An 18344-nucleotide genomic window follows, 5' to 3' on the forward strand; every position below is an offset into this window, starting at 1 on the left:
TTCTGGGAGGGACAGTCACTAGGGGCCCATCTGACTCCTGGGATCTCTCTTGGTGGTAGCAGACCTAGGACTCTCTAGGGCCTGGCTCTTCAGCAGAAGCCAGCCACAGGCCTGTATGTTGTTAGTGAGGGGAGTGAAGTTAGGGACACATTTATCAACCCAGCCAGGGCCTGGCCCCTGAAACAATGTGCCTGGCAGCAGAAGGGAGCCCTTGTAGGCAACCTGAAAAATACTTTTCTGTACTTTCAGACAAGAGACAAGCTGGGGATCCCATCTCCATCCCCAGACTCCCTCCCCCACACAGGTCCAGGGCTGCCTCTCCACATCACCTCTGTGACATCATGAAACAGTTAAGGAAGCTGACCACTTAATTGGCTGCCTGTCCCAAGACCCAGATTCTAGAATCTCCAGAGAGTATTTATGGGGCACCCCGACCATGGTCTGAGGCCCGTTTTCCCTGAGCACTCACTGCTTGGATAGATAATGCTCCTTAGCTAGACTGGCTCCATGGCTAGTCAGAGTTCCCATGAGGCACGGGCAGCCCTGCTGATCCTATCAACTGATGGGGAGCCTGCAGCAGGGGACACCCGTGATTCCTCCCCAGATCCAAACCTGGATTTAGGGGAGGCTTTGGAGAAGCAGGGTGACCAGCCCAAGAGCCCAGATCCAGGCCTCTATGACAATCCACTCCAACAGGGCCCAAACCCAGAAATGGCCAAAGAGGAAGAGAATAACGCCATCCTTGGGCTGTCCTTCCCCAGGAAGCTCTGGAGGATTGTGGAGGATGCAGCCTTCACCTCTGTGCACTGGAACGATGAGGGAGATACAGTGGTCATCGAGGCAGATCTCTTCCAGATAGAGGTACTCCAGCGCAGAGGCATGGACCAGATCTTCGAGACAGACAGCATCAAGAGCTTCATCCGTGAACTGAACCTGTACGGGTTCAGGAAAGTCCGCCCTTCGAGTCACTCTACAGAGAAGAAGCTCATGGTAATGTAAAAAGCCCTTTTGGGGAGACTAGACTAGATGAGCTGAGTGCTGGACGGGTTTCATTTCCCAGGAGAATGTTGTTCTCATGAGAGGGTGGTTAAGGAAAGAAGAGAAAGCAGGATCTGTTGTGTTCCACCACCCCTATTAGACAGGATCCATGGGGGTGACTCCAGACACTGAGGGGCCACTTGATGTCAGGGAGGGCCAGTAACACCTCAAGTGAAGATGGCCCTGGGGGAGCTCTAGGGAGTGACATGCTAGGGCCTCATAACCTGCCAGGAATGAAGAGACCTTGTCTTTATACTTAGGCACGGCCCGGACTGTTGTGGGGAGGAGGGTGGTGAGGAAGGGCTCTTCTCCCCTCTCATGCCTAAAGTGATTCATTTGCTTTCAGATCTATCGAAACTCCAATTTTCAGAGAGACAAGCCTCTCCTTCTGCATAACATCCAGAGGAAAGGCAACCCCAGAACAACTTCTCAGCCTGCCACTGGCACAACAACTCCAAAGAGAAAGAAGCGAGTGGTGGCAACCAGACACTCTCCTCAATTCCACCACAACGAGTTCACCCAAAAGGCTGGCAACAAAGTCCAGAAGGGGATGCCAACTGCTCGCAGAACCCCCAGCCAGTGCTCATTTGTGTTCTCTGACCTGTCTGTGGGCAGTGTAGCCAGGCGGGCTGGGGAAAACCATCTCCCCAGTGAGCAGGGCAGCCCCAGCAGGGCGGCTGGAGAGGGCACATCCAGCAATGCCATATCTGTGCCCTCGGCTACTGCTGAAAGGGACAGCCCAGGGAAACTGCCCGAGAGCCCCCCGGTGTACCCAGATTATGAATCGGTGATGGCTTTGTACAACACCTGTTACTCCATCCTGATGGCGGGCCTTTTAGTCATGGCACCAGATGAGGCCCCTGAGGCGGAGGATGAGCAGGGAGAGTCCTCAGATTATAAGTGTGCCCTCTGTGAGCAGCTCAAGAACAAGCCCAATCCCTGAGCTGCCAGATACCTAGGGACACTCAAAAGCACTCTCTTATAATTAAAAATAGATTTCTGGCTCTAATAAAGTCAAGCAAAACTCCATTGGAGTAAATAAACAATCAAACGAGAACTACGAGTCTGTGTTCTTTCTATCTGTCCATTGTATTCACACATGGCACAGGGTGAGCTAGAAGAGGCTGGAAGCCCATGCCCCAGGCAATCTTCAGTCTTGTCCCCATGGTCCATTTTCATCTGAAACAGCAGCATTTCACAGGCTCATCCAATGGTCTGATCCATGAGCCGAGTGCTGAGGCAAACCCAGGATGGACTGGTCCCTGGGCCTTGCCTGCTGCTCAGCAGATGGCTCAGCTGGGCTCCTGACCTTGGGTGTTTCACCTCCCATGAGTCATACACCCTGCAGCAGAAGGGGCTCCTCAAGGATCCCCCAGTGATGCCACAAGTTTCTGATCAGCAGCTGAGCATCCCAGCTCCCTATCCAGGGGCTTCCTCAAGAGGCTCACTGGAAAGCAGGGTCACCCCAGCCACTAAGTGCCTTGCAAACACATTACCCCAAAGCCAAAGACAAGTACAAGGTTTCCACAAGGTGAACACCAGCCCTTGTCACTCTGCCCTCACGGCTGTATTTAGAAGCCTATCTTTGGATGTGAGGCGGCCAGGCACTGAGTCCAACACACATAATTTGAGAGCCAAGGAACACTTTACAGTAGGACAAGTGTCACGTGCAAGGACAAACCACGGCCTGTTTCTGGGCCTGCAGGCCTCTCTGCCTGCTTATGCTCAGCCCCACCCCTGGCTTTCCCCTATCACCCCGTGGACACTGTTCCAACATTAGGAATTTGGACCAGAACAGAGAGGGAAAAACACCTACTAGTTTCCTAACAACACATTTCTCTCAACCACCCAGACTCAGCAGGGCCAAAATGAGTGGCAACACCATCAATTCGTAGAGCTCAGAGTTCCGGAGTCTCTCGCTGAGTCCAGAGCAGCATCATGCAAGGGGAGTCCCTGTCCCCAGCCCCGCACCAACTGGGCACTGCAGTGCAGGGCCGATTCAGACACAACCAGATGGGCAAGTCCAGAGCATGGTGGTGACTGCATGGTATCACCATGTGCTGGTATCTTGGTCACTTTCCTCTCGAAAGCCCAGTCTGGACAGGCCTCCTGCCCAAAGAGGATCAGGTGCTGGGGGATGTCCACCTGGAAGATGTCCTTCCTGCCTCTTCCAGGGATGGGCTGCAGCAGCCAGCGGGGGTTGGCCAGCGCAGTCATGTACTTCTGTTGCAGGTCGGGTAGCAGGGCTTGATTCTCCAGCTCCTGCACCTGGTTGGGACCTGGGTTTTCTAGGCACAGCAAAGTGCCCCCAATGACCACAAGACCTGTGTGCAAAGACAGGACACAGAATGAGAACAAGGTCATTCAAAGTTGCACCTTCTTGAGACTAAGACTGTATCATGGAGGGAACCTGAGGTGAACTGGGTCCTCTGGCTGAGGGCTCACCTCGGCAAAGGGAACTTGGGGCGAGACCAAGCGAGGGAGGGAGTGAAATGAAAGGGAGAGGCCTGGTGCTCCAGGAACCCACCAGGACATGGGCAGCTTTCAGTCTGCCCACTGCAGGCCACAGGGACAGAGCATGAGGGCCCCAGCGGGGGCCAGCAGACATCAGGTCTCCAAGGGATTTACCAGCAGACAGGTGTTGCTGTGGGGCCTCACCCCTGGGGAGTCAGGGGACTTGCTCAGGCCCAGCTTCAGGCAATGTGGGTATGGAACCCAGGCTGGGTGCTTTACTGCTTCTCATGGTCTCTTCCAGGCACACAGACACACATGTGGGGACACACACATACACACAGACAAGTGCCATGTGCAGTCCTAGACGCGCCTCTGCCTCAAGCACAAAAGGGGACTGAGGCCCAGAGTGGTGATCAGGCACCTTGTGCCACCAGTTCCCAGCCCATGGACCCTTGCTGTCCCTCTGAAGAAACCTCAGCCCCCACGCCCAACCCCACCAACTAGTTCAACAGAAAACAAACAAGTACAACCCAGCTGAGATTCAGGGCAGTGCCAGGGCCCATGTGGGCATCAGGGGGCAGGGTGTCACTTAACCCACGATCACTCCATGGCCGAACTTTTCCCCAGCAAGGCCTGGATCTGGGTGGGCTCATTCTGAGCCTCCGCTCCAGCAGCTCCCACTAGACCGAGTCTTTCCAGTCCTGGTACACCATGTGGATGGCCAGGGTACAGTGCCGGTGACCGTGTAGCATGGGCCACCATGGCATCTCCAGGTTCTTGACACTGTTTAAAACGAAACCCGCATAAGGTTTCGGAAGAACAGATAGCCGAACTTCATCTCCCAGGGCTCCTAGGGCTCCCAGGGCCTCATGTGGCTGCAGAAACACAAAACCACAAAGGTCAGGAGTGTGATTCAGTGGCCTGCAAGCTCACAGCCCTGGGCTGGACCTCAGCCCCACGAGCCCGAGCATCCTCCAAATCTGCTGACACAGAACGCAGGGGTCAGAGAGAGCTGGCTCATTCCATTCGTCTTCACACAGTCCACCGATAGAGGGGGGTGACCCAGAGGACCCATCCATTACATGCGGTCTGTGGGGAGGTCAGCAAGGAGGGTGGGACAGTGGGAGAGAGGCACAAGGTGAGTTCCAAGACAGAAAGCCCTGAAATCCTGCGAGCACTGAAGAGGGAGGGCAAGCCCCCTGGTTTCAAAGCCCAGAGGCTGGGCTCTGGTCCTCTCCCAGCACAGACAGGCATTGTCCTGGGCTTGGCTTCCCCCACTCCCTGCCACCACCCCACCCTTCAGTTCCACAACCCCATCACTGCCCATGCTCTGCAGATCCCCCATCTTAGCCCAGGGATGCTAAGGGCATATCCATGCTAACCAATCTGGACTCGGCCCTGGGGCACCCTGGACCTCAGATGGCCCTGCCAGGTGTCTTCCCCATGCCTTTGGGAGCCACCTTCCTCCTAGCCCTTCCCATACCACTGCCTCCACTGTCAGCAGATGCCCCGGCCCCTGCCCAGAGCCTCGAGAAAGAACAAAGGAGAACAGGAACTAATGGGATGGGTGCACTCCATGTCATTACCAGGGCCTGGGACAGCACCATTCAGGTATCACAGAATTCAGACCTCAAATAATACATTAGGTTACCATCACCTCATTCAATGGCTGAGGTGGCACTGAGGCATAGACTGCAGGGAACCTTAACACACACATCTCCATTCGCACTTCTTTCCCTGTACCTGGAGGGGGGTCCCCGTTCACTGGAGGGAGCTGGAGGCAGAGGAGCAGAGCCATGAGCCTGAACGTCAGCAGGGTCTCAGCACCTCGCAAGGGGCCTCCATTTCCACATGGCTATGAGGACAGGAACAAGGTCCCAGGGGCACCCAACCCAGGGCCTTTTGGGCCTTTCCTTCATTTGGCACAGCAGAGCCACAGTTCTCACAGGCCCACAAGACCCCACATGATCTGGCTCCTACCCTACTGGCCTTCTCTCCTCGTCCCTGGATTCACCTCTGGTAGCCATGAAGGCCATCCTTCCATCCTTGGAACATTCCAGTGTGTTCCTACCTCAGACCCTTTGCTGGGTGTGAGGACTCACATCGCACCTCAGTGTGACCTTACAGACAAAGGAAAGGTCTTCACAGAGCTGATGGGGGTCAAGTGAGCTCATTAGGATGGACCCTCCTCTAACAGGATGGCTGTCCCCATACAAAGGACACATTTAGAGACAGACAGGAACATGGGGAAACTGGGGTGAAGAGGAAGGCGGAGCTCTCCAAGCCCAGACACACACACCAAGGCCAGCAATGCCCTGGAAGTGAGGGGGGAGAGATAGGACAGACTCCACAGCCCTCATGAGAGCCAACGTCAGCTGACATCTCTATCTCGGCTGCTGGGCCTCCTGAACCAACACAGTTCCTAGTATGAGCCACCCGGTGCAATCCTGAAGTGACTGCTGGCAAATGAAGCCAAAGGGTCAGCTCTGTTGGGACATCTCTCCACAGGGGTAAGGGGGGAGTGGGGGATGGCTTCTCCACTCCCAGCACCTCGAGCACACTCCTCCACGTCTGCAAAATTCATGTGTCTGTTTTCACCCTTACACGGTGTCTGTTTACACCTCCCATTGTCGGGGGTCCCACAATTTACTGATGCTTCCCTCCTGATGGAAGGGAAGGGAAAACTCATTCTGCCAATATAGCCACTCGATGTGACCACACACTCACTGAAGAGCCATGCAGGAGGCGGCCCAGTGCACATGGCACACACCCGAGGTGCTGACACATGCCAACAAACGGCCTTCCACAAAGGCTTCCCGTTTCCACTCCACTAACCACAGGCAAGGGTGTCATGTCCTCATGCACTGCCTGGTCCCGAGCATCATCATTCGGTTCAACGTTTGCCCATGTGCTGGGTGACAAAGGGTTACACTGTTCATTGGGTCTGGCTTGGTTACAAGGCTGGCCCTTGGGACTTTGCCACTGCTATGTCTTCTACTAGGGTATGTGACTAGATTCCATGCTTGCCCAGTTTGTGCCATTCAGTATCTCAGCCAACCCAACCCCTTCCTCCTGAGAGCCTCTGAATCTCACCTGTGTGGGTGGAATCCCTGAGCAAGAAGTGGCTGCAAGCACTCCTATGGCCTGAAGCAGAAGGTGCCTGCTTGGTGGCCAGAGGAGAAAACACTCTTCTGCTTGCTTGACTGGGCATCTTCACCTGCACGAGGACCAGAGGAACAGGGAGAAAGTCACCAGTGACAATACAGCAATCTTGGACAACAAGCCACCACCGTCTTCTCCTCACCAGGGGCCTCAGACAACGGGGTCCCAGGAGGGCCCAACTGATGAGAAACACACGTGCAGGTTCCCTCAGGGTGGGTTCTGCTCATCACAGCAGCTGGCCTGTCCTCACCGGGCTGGGACAGGGACCCCACGATGCCTCAGTTTGCAGCACATAAACCCATACCCCAGGAGTGATTGTGACTTACAGCCCAGGAGACCCTGCAAAGAACAAGAGAAAATGACTCCTCCCCTCACACTGCCACTCTGGAAGGATCCGGGAGCCGCAACAGTCAGTGGGCCGCCCTCCATGGACTCCTGGTTGGGCCCCACCAGGAGGGGAACTGGGGACAAGCAGCTGAGCCCTGCAGGGTCGGGTGGGGGCGACTCCCAGCGGGAGGGTGGGGCTAGCGTTAGGTCATAGTCCAGGGGCGGGGTAAGAGGTTGGATGGCAGGTCTGGGGCATCTTCCCATGTGTCCCAGGGCATTGCTTGGATGCACATGTGGAAAGAAAGCAGTGGTGGTGGTGGGGTTACTGTGGCTGTGGAGGGGGCCAGAAGGTCCAGCTTGGCCTCCTGGCAGGCGCTCCTAGTCCCAGAGCCTGGAAACCCCTGCCTGGAGGTACCATCTACGCATGAGGCAGGTCCTGCCTTCCTGCAAGCAGAGCGAGTCGTGGGCACTTTGGGATGGTTGGGCTGCGGCCACCAGGCAGGACAGTGGTCCGCCACTAGGACCAAGACAGCTGACAGCACTGGCTGGCTTCAGTCGCATCGTGCCCACAAACACTGACACCTGTCATTTCCGGTGTGTATGGCTTCCCTTACTCACGTAGGCACGCAGTTACATAGACACACAAGTACGAACAAAGGTGCATTCCCTCACCGGCCCTGTCCGCTAGGAGACAAACTAAGATCCGTCACGCTCTGAGGCACCTGGAAGGTCAGGCCGGGAGGAGCCTCGAGACCAGCAGCCTGAAGCAGGACCCAGAGGAGGACCAGGAGGTGAGCGGCCTGGTGGAAGAGAGGGGGAGGAGGTGGGAGGAGCAGTGTGGGAGGAAGAGTGTGGGAAAGACGGAGCTGAGGTGGAGATTCTGGAGAAGGACTCAACTCAGGGCTGGGGCAGGGCGGGACTGGGACAGAAAGGGGCTTGGGTGGGGCTGGGGCGGGGTTTGGGCGTGGCTCTGGGTGGGGTGGAGCCACCAGAGGCAGGGCGTGACTGACAAGGATGGAGCTGTGGGCCCAGGAAACCCACGGAGAGTGGGCCTGTCCAGCTTCATGGCAGAGGCCAGACTGTGCCCTTTTGAGTCCTTGCCATAGGCGTCCAGTCCGTGAGAAACGGCGAGAGTCAAAGTGACCGTGACCCAGTGTCTTCAGTGACTGCATCTGAGCTTCAGAGTGGACCTCAGGGGCCAGGGAAGCAGAGAGAGGCACGACCTCTGGGCAGAGTTCCCCATCTCTGGGCTGAAAACCCAGGCTGTCTCCCCTCCAAGCCACCCTGGGACTGCTGGCCCAGTGCTGAGCAACAGTCTATCTGTTCTTTTGCAGATGTGGAAGAAAATCCTCCCTGTGTTACCTGCTGCCCCTGGGACCTGAGATGTCTCAGAGAAAGGCAGCTTTGCCTTCAAAACTGTTTCCTGAACTCTTCCTCTTGTCTGGGGGCTCAGCCCACCCAGGGCAACCACCTGACTCTGCTCCTGACCGCTGCCCTGGCTGCTGTGTCCCTGCCTCCCAAGTGCCTGATCACAGTAAATGCTCCTCTTCCTGTCCCCACTGCTACTAGTTGAGCTCAGGCCTCATGGCCTGGGGCCAGGGCTGTCAGCCTAGGCTCCCCCACCAGCTTGGACCCCTCTTGTCTCTCCTCTTCCACCCAGTGTTGCGCACACTATCGATTCTGTCGATGTGTGTCACACCGCACACACATCTGTCCTCAACCCTGGATGGGAAGTACAGCTGAGCCCAAGCCCCAACCCATCCATGGTGCCCTGGGGGGCTTCCTGTGGTCCCAGGTCTCCTTCCTCATTTCCCAGCACTCTGGAGGGCTGTGCTGGCCCTGGGCTCTGTGCAGAGTACATCTGGGACCCCACACTTCAGATCGTGCGGTTCCTGCCCCTGGACTGCTGGCTCCTCTTGTCCTGACAACCTACTGTCCTTCCAAGCACAGCTGTAACATCCCTTTTCTGTCTGCCCGAGTGTCACGTGCTTTCATCTGGCAGTTCTGGGGCACCCTGCATCTTCCTGTTGAAGCCTTTGCCCTGTTCTTCCATCCAGGCTGTGGCTGCTGTGCACAAGTCTGGACTGCCAAGGGTCACCAAGTCCCAGGAAGGCAGGGTCGATGTCTCACTGGTTCCCATTAGCCAGGCACCCATGCAACTGCTGCCGTGGGAATGTTATTCTGAGCAGTACTTTCCCTTCTAGCATGCTCTCTCCTTGCAGAACTCTCCCGGCTGTGAATTGAGGGGCAGAGGCTGCCTCCTGGATTTGAGGCCTCAGTGCTGCAGGGACCCGAGCGAACACCACACCCAACTCCCTCATGCTGGTGCCCGGATCCTTGCCCCAAGAGTGGTTATCAGCTACCTCCATATACCCCAGAACCTCCTGGTAGTGGTCTCAGATCATGAGAGAGGGTCCTGTGAATGGTAGGTAGGCTGCTGCTGTTCTTTCTGCATCCTGGTTATGAACTAGACCTTGCCCAGTGAACTGGACACCTATGATGTGTGGCTGCTGATGGGGGCAGCTGTGAGGCCCTGCTCCATGGCATTTCTCCACACCTGTCCCATCCCTGCTGCTGGCACCAGTTCTCCTCACATGCCCAGATGTGTAGACCGATCCACAGAGGGTGCTGCCTCCCACCCCACCTGGGTCTCTGAGGCTTGGTGAGGGTTCTACTTTGCTCCTGTTGTGTGTTTGCAGACAGCACTGACCTGGGAGGGCTTGACACAGATTCTTGGTTTCCCTCATGTCCTCTTTGGCCAATGTGGTTTCCTCTCTGAAATGCCTGTTGCCCATATATCCACTTAGCTGTGTGTCCTTTCTGTGCTGAGTTGTGGGCACTTCTTTTGGGGTCTGGGCACTCATCCCACCCTGGTGTTTGTATTGCAGATTCGTTCTCTTCTGTTTTCAGGCTAGCAATGGACTCAGTATTCGCCTTGTGTCTCGGAGCTGTAAGTGCCCCACAGGTCAGCATGTGTCTGTCAGGTCCTTCCACTGGGGATTGCCATCCACCCCCAGGCTTGGCACCTGGGGCAAGCAGTCCTCAAGGAGATGCTGCCCTGGTGTCCAGCACTCTGCCCATGAGAGAGGGCTCTTTCACCTCCATGTCAGTTCCTCGGTCCCTGCCTAGCTTTGGTTCTGGGCCTCGGACTCCCACACGCAGGACAAACCCAGGGGCAGCCGTGTAGCTCCAGGAGGTCAACCAGACCTACTTCCCCTCTGTCCCCAGGGCAGCTCCCATTGACCACACCCCTTTGCATACAGCCCAGATGGAGGGGCCAGCCTGAGAACCGGACAAGTTTCTGATTTCATCTCAGTTCTGCTGCAGTTCTTTGATAGGACATGGCACACATATGACCTGTGGACACGGATGGCCACTCTGCTGCCGCTGCTCAGGGTACTGATTGCCTAGGGGATGGGGCACCACCCAGGGGGACCGGGGAAGCTTCTGTGAGCCTCTGTTGCTGCCCTGCTCTCATTCACATCACAGGCCTTTACATCACATTTGACACGGAAGTGGGAGATGCTGGTTTGTATGTGTCCATCACTTCCAAGCTCTGGGGTCTATGTGCTCTTCACTGTCCTCCATCTGGGCAGGATGGCCATGACCCAGGTGCCATGCCCACCAGCACAGGAGGGGACTTCCAGACACTAGGCTGCGGCTCACAGAATGGATCCAGCTGTTTAGTTTGCAAGGACAAGGAGCAGGGAGGGCGGAGTGGAATGTGCATTGTCATCCCATACCCATGGTGAGAGGACTTCAGTGAGGGGACTCTGGCGCTCTGGGTGGGAGACCTGTCCAGCTATCCTTTGAGTACTAGTGTGCCCACCATGGTGACTTGGCCAAGCACAGAGTGGGTGTGAGGGGTCAGGAGCAGAGGATGCCCATGAGTTGCCCCCAGAGGTGAGCAGGTTCTTCAGTTCATGAGCGGGGCGTGTATCCCCTCTCTTTTTCTGTGCATTTCTCTTTTACTCACTGGAGTTCATGCAGGGTTTCCGTTCAGCCTTACCATCTTTTCCTTACATCACATGTTCCCCCAGGTTCTGAAGGAGTCCTCAACAGACGTCTCACTAAGCCCTGGACCTGGCTTTGGGGGATATTGCATTCCAGGCCTCCAGGCCCTCGCAGCTCAAGACCGACTGATGAATCCTGGGGACTGGCCCTGTGTCCCTTGACCATTGAGCCCCTGTGCCCAGAAATCCCAGCCCAGGGGGTCATCCCGAAGGGGCCACAGAGTCAGAGTTAACTGTGTCTCTCAATTTGGTGTCAAGTTGACCCTGTGTCTGGCAACCTCCACTCCTCTGGTGGTCCCACCTGCCTGTGTGGGTTCACCATCTCAGTGCCCGAGGTCCCTTTGGGAGGGGCTAGGGTTGTTCCCATGTCTGTTTGCTGTGGTGCTGCAGCGTCCTTCTCCCAGGGACCTTCCCCATCCCTGTTCCTCAGTTGCAGACCTGAGAACTGGCTCAGGGGCCCAACCTGGGCGAGGGATCTTGACCTGTTTACTGGGGTGGCTGCCTTTGGCCTCAGTGTCATTTTGGACTGTACCTTGGTTGGTTGCCCACCTATCAAAGCTCTGGGAGGCTGCATCGTATGGACCACCTTCCCTCCTCTGTGGGTCCCGCCTCCTGGGAGGTGGCAGCCCTCATCATGGTCCCTGGCTCCTGGCAGCTCAGTGCAACCCCACGACCTCTGCTGCAGTCCCTGGGCAGCAGGGATGGATGGAGGGGTGTGTCGTCCATCTCCTCCATCACCAGGCCTGGTAAGCCTGACCTGTGTTGTACAGTGACTTCACTCTGCTTGGTGGCCGGGCAGTAGGTGACCAGCTCTTCCCATGCTTCCTTGGTTCTCATCATGGTAGTGCTGTGTGTCCTGCCACAGATCAGGGCAGCCAGCTCCCCTGCTTCCTGGGATGGAGGGCACCTGTGAGGGAGGCCTCTGGTCCAGTTTGCTCCCTTGAGGGTGGGGGCACCAGCTCTTTATGGGGTGGGAGAAGTGGGCTGCTGTTGCAGGCTCAGAAGTTCAGAGACATCTTGGATGTCCCAGTCTTCTGGGGCCTGCCTCCCGGTCTCTCTGGCCTTCATGTCAGTGATGCATGTTTTCCCAAGAGGACATCCAATGCCAGTGGGTCAATCCTGCCTTGGTGGAACATTCAGTGTCTTTGAGGTTCAGCCACACCTGTTGAATCCTGGGCTGATGTTTTTCCACTGCCTAAAGCTTTGTCAGCTACTGGGAAGACTCTGCTCCCCCCCAACATTGGTCCTCACTGTTTTTCATCCTAGGTTGGTCATCACCCTACAGACAGCAAAGCAAAGAAGTCACTCCCCTCTATTCTGCCCCCACCATGTTCCACACACCTGGATCTTCTCACTTGCCAGGGAATTCCTCTCCCCCTGCCAGCCCAGCACAAGTTCTAGCAGCTGGGCTGTGGCCTTGAGCCCAGGGCTGAGTGCACACAGACTACTCCCAGGATGGGTCCTCATAACCCATGGGGCAGGGGATGTCAACCCTGTACCAAGGCCCCATCTTGCCACCTCTCCTCAGACCACTCCAGGGCCAGCCTTCTCAGGATAGGTCCTTTGTGAGGCTGTTCCCCAGGGGCGGGGAGGGCAGGGAGTTGGTGCTGGAGGCTGGCTGGGGACTTACCACCAAGGGGACAGGGAGCAGACATGGTTGGGCAGGGCATCCCATCACCTGCGATGTTGACCTGACAGTTCCTGCCAGCCTATCGGGAGGTGCAGAGCACAGACAGACATTGGAGATGTCCACAGTGGGACTTGGTGGTCGGGCCCTCACAGTGCCTGAGACCTCATGATTGCTATTGACCAAGCAGGAAAACTGAAATCAGGAATTGTTGCCCAGGCAGTGGCTGTGTGTACACACAGGACACCAACTGCCTTTGCCTGTGTGGCACCATGCTCTGCCCTGCACGCAGTCCAGTGGGAGGAGCTCTTGGCGTCTTTTGCATCAGACAGCTGCTGGGTTGGGCAGAACTGCTTCCAGTGCACTGGCCACCCGGCCACCTGCTAGCCCTCATGTAAGCACAGCCTAATGGGAGAGGGCAGATCTGGGTGCCAGACCTCACAAGACAAAGCGCATTCAAGTCCAAGGACACCCATCCTGCAAGAGGCTCCTCCACCGTGCAAAGCGTCACATGTCCACTCACACCTGCATCACTCAGGGCTGAGGGCTGGAAAGGCTGGAGCACATCTTCCAGACAGACCTGTAAAGCACAGAGCCTGAAACGAGGCAGAGTTTGGGGAACATGAAGCGTGGGGAACCAAGCCTTGACTCACATCGAGGGACCATGGAGGGCTTTTCAGACGGGAGGGCTGTCTGCCCTGGGGCTTATAGTGAAGAGGGTCTCCTTGGCTGGGAAATGGGGGAAGGGCCCCCAGAAGTGTCAGACCCATGGAGGGAACTGAGCCCAGGTGTGTAGCTGGAGCAGGTGAGCTTGTAGAGGGCCCCCAGCCTGACACTATATGTATAGGTTCCCTGAGGGGTTTTTGGCAAAGGATTTCTAGAGACTTTGATGTGCTGTGAAGTTTCATCCATTGCCTGCAGAGGCAAGGCTGCGTGCCTGATAGGCTGGGCAGGCTCTGGTCCTCCACAGAGGCAGTGTAGGAGGAAGCAGACACTCTGCCCTGCCATCTCAAACCTGGATTGGTCCCTAGCACCACCATTGCTGGAGCGTGAGTCTCAGCAAATCACTCCCTCTCTGAGTCTCCATTTCTTTATCTGAAGGATGAGCACAGTGTGAAATGTCCCCATTAGGAGTAATCCTATTTGTGGGTGTATCTGATGGGAGTGAGGCAGTCATGGGATGATTCACACAAAAGCAATCTGTAAACCAGAAAGCAGCTACTCTGAGTAGTGGTTGAAGAGGCATCTCTTGCAAAGAGAGCTTTCCCCAGAATGAGTGGGAATGCAGGTGTGTACCTTCAAGTCTGCAGCTGGGAGACAGGGAGAAAGTGAAGAGCCTCCAATTAGGAAAGGAGGATAACATGGACACCATCGGCCCCCAGTGCCAAAGGTTCTATAGGATGTGGCCTGGGTTGGGACTTAAGGGCCATCGGTGGATTTTGAGCAAAGATGTATATAGTGGCCCCTGAGACAGAAGGCACTGTGAGCTGAGTCAAACTGCCAGGCTTTGTGAACTGGGGGCTGTAGCAGGACCAGGAATCCATGAAGATGGGAGCCTCTTCCCTGAACTGTGCAGGAGACAACATCTGCCTGCTACCTCAGGTCCATGACCTGCTTTCCACCATTCCATCACCCAGAACACTTCAGCACCCAAGTGTTTTCACCATCTTGACATAAACACTTTTGGTAGTAAAACCAAAAATGGATGATACCAAGAAGCTATTTATTATAGTATCCCTTATTTTCCCTATGTAGCCCACTTGGTTCTTCTGTGTATTCTTTCCACCTCTTCTTAGTACCTTCTGCTTCTCTTAGGTCCATACCATGTATGTCCTTTATTGAGCCCATCTTTTCATGAAATGTTCCCTTTGTATCTCTCATTTTCTTGAAGAGATCTCTAGTCTTTCCCATTCTGTTGATTTCCTCTATTTCTTTGCATTGATCACCGAGGAAGGCTTTCTTATCTCTCCTTGCTATTCTTTGGAACCCTGCATTCAGATGCTTATATCTTTCCTTTTCTCCTTTGCTTTTCACTTCTCTTCTTTTCATGGCTATTTGTAAGGCCTCCTCAGACAGCCATTTTGCTTTCTTGCACATCTTTTTCTTGGGGATGTTCTTGATCCCTGTCTCCTGTACAATGTCACGAGCCTCTGTCCATAGTTCATCAGGCACTCTGTCTATCAGATCTAGTCCCTTAAATCTATTTCTCACTTCCACTGTATAATCATAAGGGATGTGATTTAGGTCATAACTGAATGGTCTAGTGGTCTTCCCTACTTTCTTCAATTTAAATCTGGATTTGGCAATAAGGAGTTCATGATCTGAGCCACAGTCAGCTCCCAGTCTTGTTTTTGCTGACTGTATAGAGCTTCTCTGCCGGTAGCCAGCGTGAGGAACTCCGCCTGTGGCAAAGGTCATGAGGAAGGAGGATCGACATATGCAAAGGTGGGATCAAGCCTCAGGAGTCCCCCCTGGAAATTCTCGAGCATCTACCCCCAAAACTAGAGTCTGCCTATTTTACTACCTTGTGCTCTCACCTACACCTCTGACTTTATGGGGGGCTGTCCCCCACCACCTCTTTGGAGAAGGAGTTAACTTAAGAGCTCCAGTTAATAATAATTCCTGGACGTGATAGGAGTGTTTCAACCTACAAACTCCTCTGAAGGTTCTCTAGCCTGCCTGACAGGCTTGTCCGGCCACATGTGATTGTTCACAGCCTCTCAACCATGAGAGGCACGAGATGCTTTAAACCTTCTAAAAACAGGTTCTTTAGAGAAGTTAGAAAACTACTAGTATAGTATAGTGGGCTGATTAGAAATTGTATCGGTGAAGGGTTTTTCATTTGTTGAGCCAATGTTTGCTGCTAAGTCTCCACATCCCCTGCCCTTATACACATTAATGAATATATAGAAGAAATAAGTATTAACCTTTGATATTAATCACGTTAGACCTTAGGCTAAGCAAATTCTTTCCTTAATTAAAACCCACTACACCCTCACCCTATAGGAATGTAACTTTATCTGGTACCTTCAGAAGGTGGCGTCTGTTTTAAGAATAATCACCCCTGGAGAAATAAGTGTTCTGGTTGACTGACTGCTGTCACAAGGAGAGGGTCATAAATTGTCAGCAGGCTCCCTGGCCAGAAGATGATGTAACACCCCTAAGACCTCTGTATATATCTGTATGAAGAACCTGACTTTAATAAAAGTCAGGACTGCTGACCCCGCGTGACTTTTGTATAACATCTCAGTGTATAAAAACAGACCCTGGAAAAATAAAAAATGGGATCAGTTCCTCGAAAGACTTGTCTCCCCATGTCGTTCTTTCTCTCACCTTCTGGCTGAATCCCCATCTGGAACGTGGAGGCTTGTCAAGCCTACTAATTATGCCTGGGCTTCCAAGATCTGACTGGGGAGGCCTTAGTGTCTCCTCTCCTTTGGGAGAATGGGAGGACGCCTGTGGCCTATGTAGGTGACGTAAATTCCTTATTTTGGAATTTTATTAGCTTTCCACGTAAACCAAGTTATTCAGCCTCTTTTCTCCGCTGAATTTTCCTACTGAGCTATCCTTATTCTATTACTCTTTATACCTCTAATTAATATTTAATTAAAGCTATTGTATCCAGTTCGCCAAAGCCGTCTCCCCTTCAAATTTCCCTGGATCCACCGGGGCTGGACCCTGGCACTTCTCCGTCTTTGGCTGCAAAGAATATAATCAATCTGATTTCGGTGTTGACCATCTGGTGATGTTCATGTGTAGAGTCTTCTCTTGTCTTGTTGGAAGAGGGTGTTTGCTATGACCAGTGAGTTCTCTTGGCAAAACTCTATTAGCCTTTGCCCTGCTTCATTCTGTACTCCATGGCCAAATTTATTGACTATGCCAAAGCCTTTGACTGTGTGGATCACAATAAATTGTGGAAAATTCTGAAAGAGATGGGCATACCAGACCACCTGACCTGCCTCTTGAGAAATCTGTATGCAGGTCAGGGAGCAACAGTTAGAACTGGACATGGAACGACAGACTGGTTCCAAATATGAAAAGGAGTGAGTACATCAAGGCTGTATATTGTCACCCTGCTTATTTAACTTATATGCAGAGTATATCATGAGAAACACTGGGCTGGAATAAGCACAAGCTGGAATCAAGATTGCCGGGGGAAATATCAATAACCTCAGATATGCAGATGACACCACCCTGATGGCAGAAAGTGAAGAGGAACTAAAAAGCTTCTTAATGAAAGTGAAAGAGGAGAGTGAAAAAGTTGGCTTAAAGCTCAACATTGAGAAAACTAAGATCATGGCATCTGGTCCCATCACTTCATGGGAAATAGATGGGGAAACAGTGGAAACAGTGTCAGATGTTATTTGGGGGGGCTCCAAAATCACAGCAGATGGTGATTACAGCCATAAAATTAAAAGACACTTACTCCTTGGAAGGAAATTTATGGCCAACCTAGATAGCATATTAAAAAGCAGAGACATTACTTTGCCAACAAAGGTCGGTCTAGTCAAGGCTATGGTTTTTCCAGTGGTCATGTATGGATGTGAGAGGTGGACTGTGAAGAAAGCTGAGCACCGAAGAATTGATGCTTTTTTTTAAATTATAAATTTATTTGTTTTAATTGGAGGCTAATTACTTTACAGTATTGTATTGGTTTTGCCATACATCAACATGAATCCGCCACAGGTATACACGTGTTCTGAACTGTGGTGTTGGAGAAGACTCTTGAGAGTCCCTTGGACTGAAAGGAGATCCAACCAGTCCATCCTAAAGGAGATCAGTCCTGGGTGTTCATTGGAAGGATTGATGCTTAAACTAAAACTTCAATACTTTGGTCACCTCATGTGAAGAGTTGACTCATTGGAAAAGACCCTGATGCTAGGAGGGATTGGGGGAAGGAGGAGAAAGGGACAACAGAGGATGAGATGGTTGGATGGCATCACTGACTCGATGGACATGAGTTTGGGTAAACTCCAGGAGTTGGTAATGGACAGGGAGGCCTGGTGTGCTGCGATTCATGGGGTCGCAGAGTCGGACATGACTGAGTGACTGAACTGAACTGAGCCCACTTGGTATTAACAGTCACATGGTTCACTGCTGCCATGTCAGTGTTTGTCAGCCCCTGCCGGGGTGTTGATGATCATTGTGTCCCTGTCAATGATTTCTAAATCTGTAAACTCTTGTGGCCCCCAAGGCTTTTGGACAAAACATTAGGAACAAGTGATCCTAGTCCCTTAAGAGCGAACACTTTCAGAGGACGGCCAGAGGCCCGGGGGTAGAGGATGTGTTACCTTCCTCCAGCCTTCAGCCTAGAGGGATGCCCTTCCTGGGACAGGCAGGACCGAGGGCCAGCCCCAGGTCAACCTGGATAACTACACACCCCACCGTCTGCCAAACAGCCTCAGGATGTGGTGTCTTTTGGTACCAACCATGGTCTTCTGTGGTAGAAATGGGTGGAACCTAGAGCTAAAAAGAAGGACCCTTGGCAAGCACGTGTATTCACCAGTTTGTAATTCTGGAAACCTGTCTGCCATCTTGTTTCAGGACATCTGGAGCCCTGTGCAGTCTCCCAGTACAGCCCCAGAAAACCTTGGTCGACCCACATAATTCTGGGGTATTAACGTGATTCAGGAGTCTCTGGTTTTGAGATACAGGCGATGACACCAGAAGCTCAGCAGCATTAGGCTCACCTGGTTGACTTGCTTTCATAGCACACTTCTCAA

The 18344-nt window shown here is 53.5% G+C and overlaps 2 protein-coding genes across 2 annotated transcripts in view; one reads left to right on the forward strand and one right to left on the reverse strand.

The window, feature by feature from the left end:
* Positions 1-507: 507 nt before the first annotated feature.
* Positions 508-1981, forward strand: LOC113888152 (heat shock transcription factor, X-linked member 3-like). Its single transcript, XM_027535449.1, has 2 exons — positions 508-990; positions 1385-1981. The coding sequence occupies exons 1-2, from the start codon at positions 508-510 to the stop codon at positions 1979-1981; spliced, it is 1080 nt and encodes a 359-aa protein (XP_027391250.1).
* Positions 1982-2664: 683 nt separating this feature from the next.
* Positions 2665-18344, reverse strand: part of LOC113888154 — a 49637-nt gene continuing 33957 nt past the window's right edge. Inside the window, exons 2-3 of the mRNA XM_027535451.1 lie at positions 6586-6709; positions 2665-3362 (exon numbers count right to left, since the gene is read on the reverse strand). Of these exons, the coding sequence (XP_027391252.1) occupies positions 2923-3362; positions 6586-6709 (564 nt within the window). The 3' untranslated portion in view covers positions 2665-2922. The remainder of the gene's footprint in view (positions 3363-6585; positions 6710-18344) is intronic.

Source organism: Bos indicus x Bos taurus, chromosome X (assembly GCF_003369695.1).
Source record: "Bos indicus x Bos taurus breed Angus x Brahman F1 hybrid chromosome X, Bos_hybrid_MaternalHap_v2.0, whole genome shotgun sequence".
Taxonomy (NCBI): Eukaryota; Metazoa; Chordata; class Mammalia; order Artiodactyla; family Bovidae; genus Bos; species Bos indicus x Bos taurus.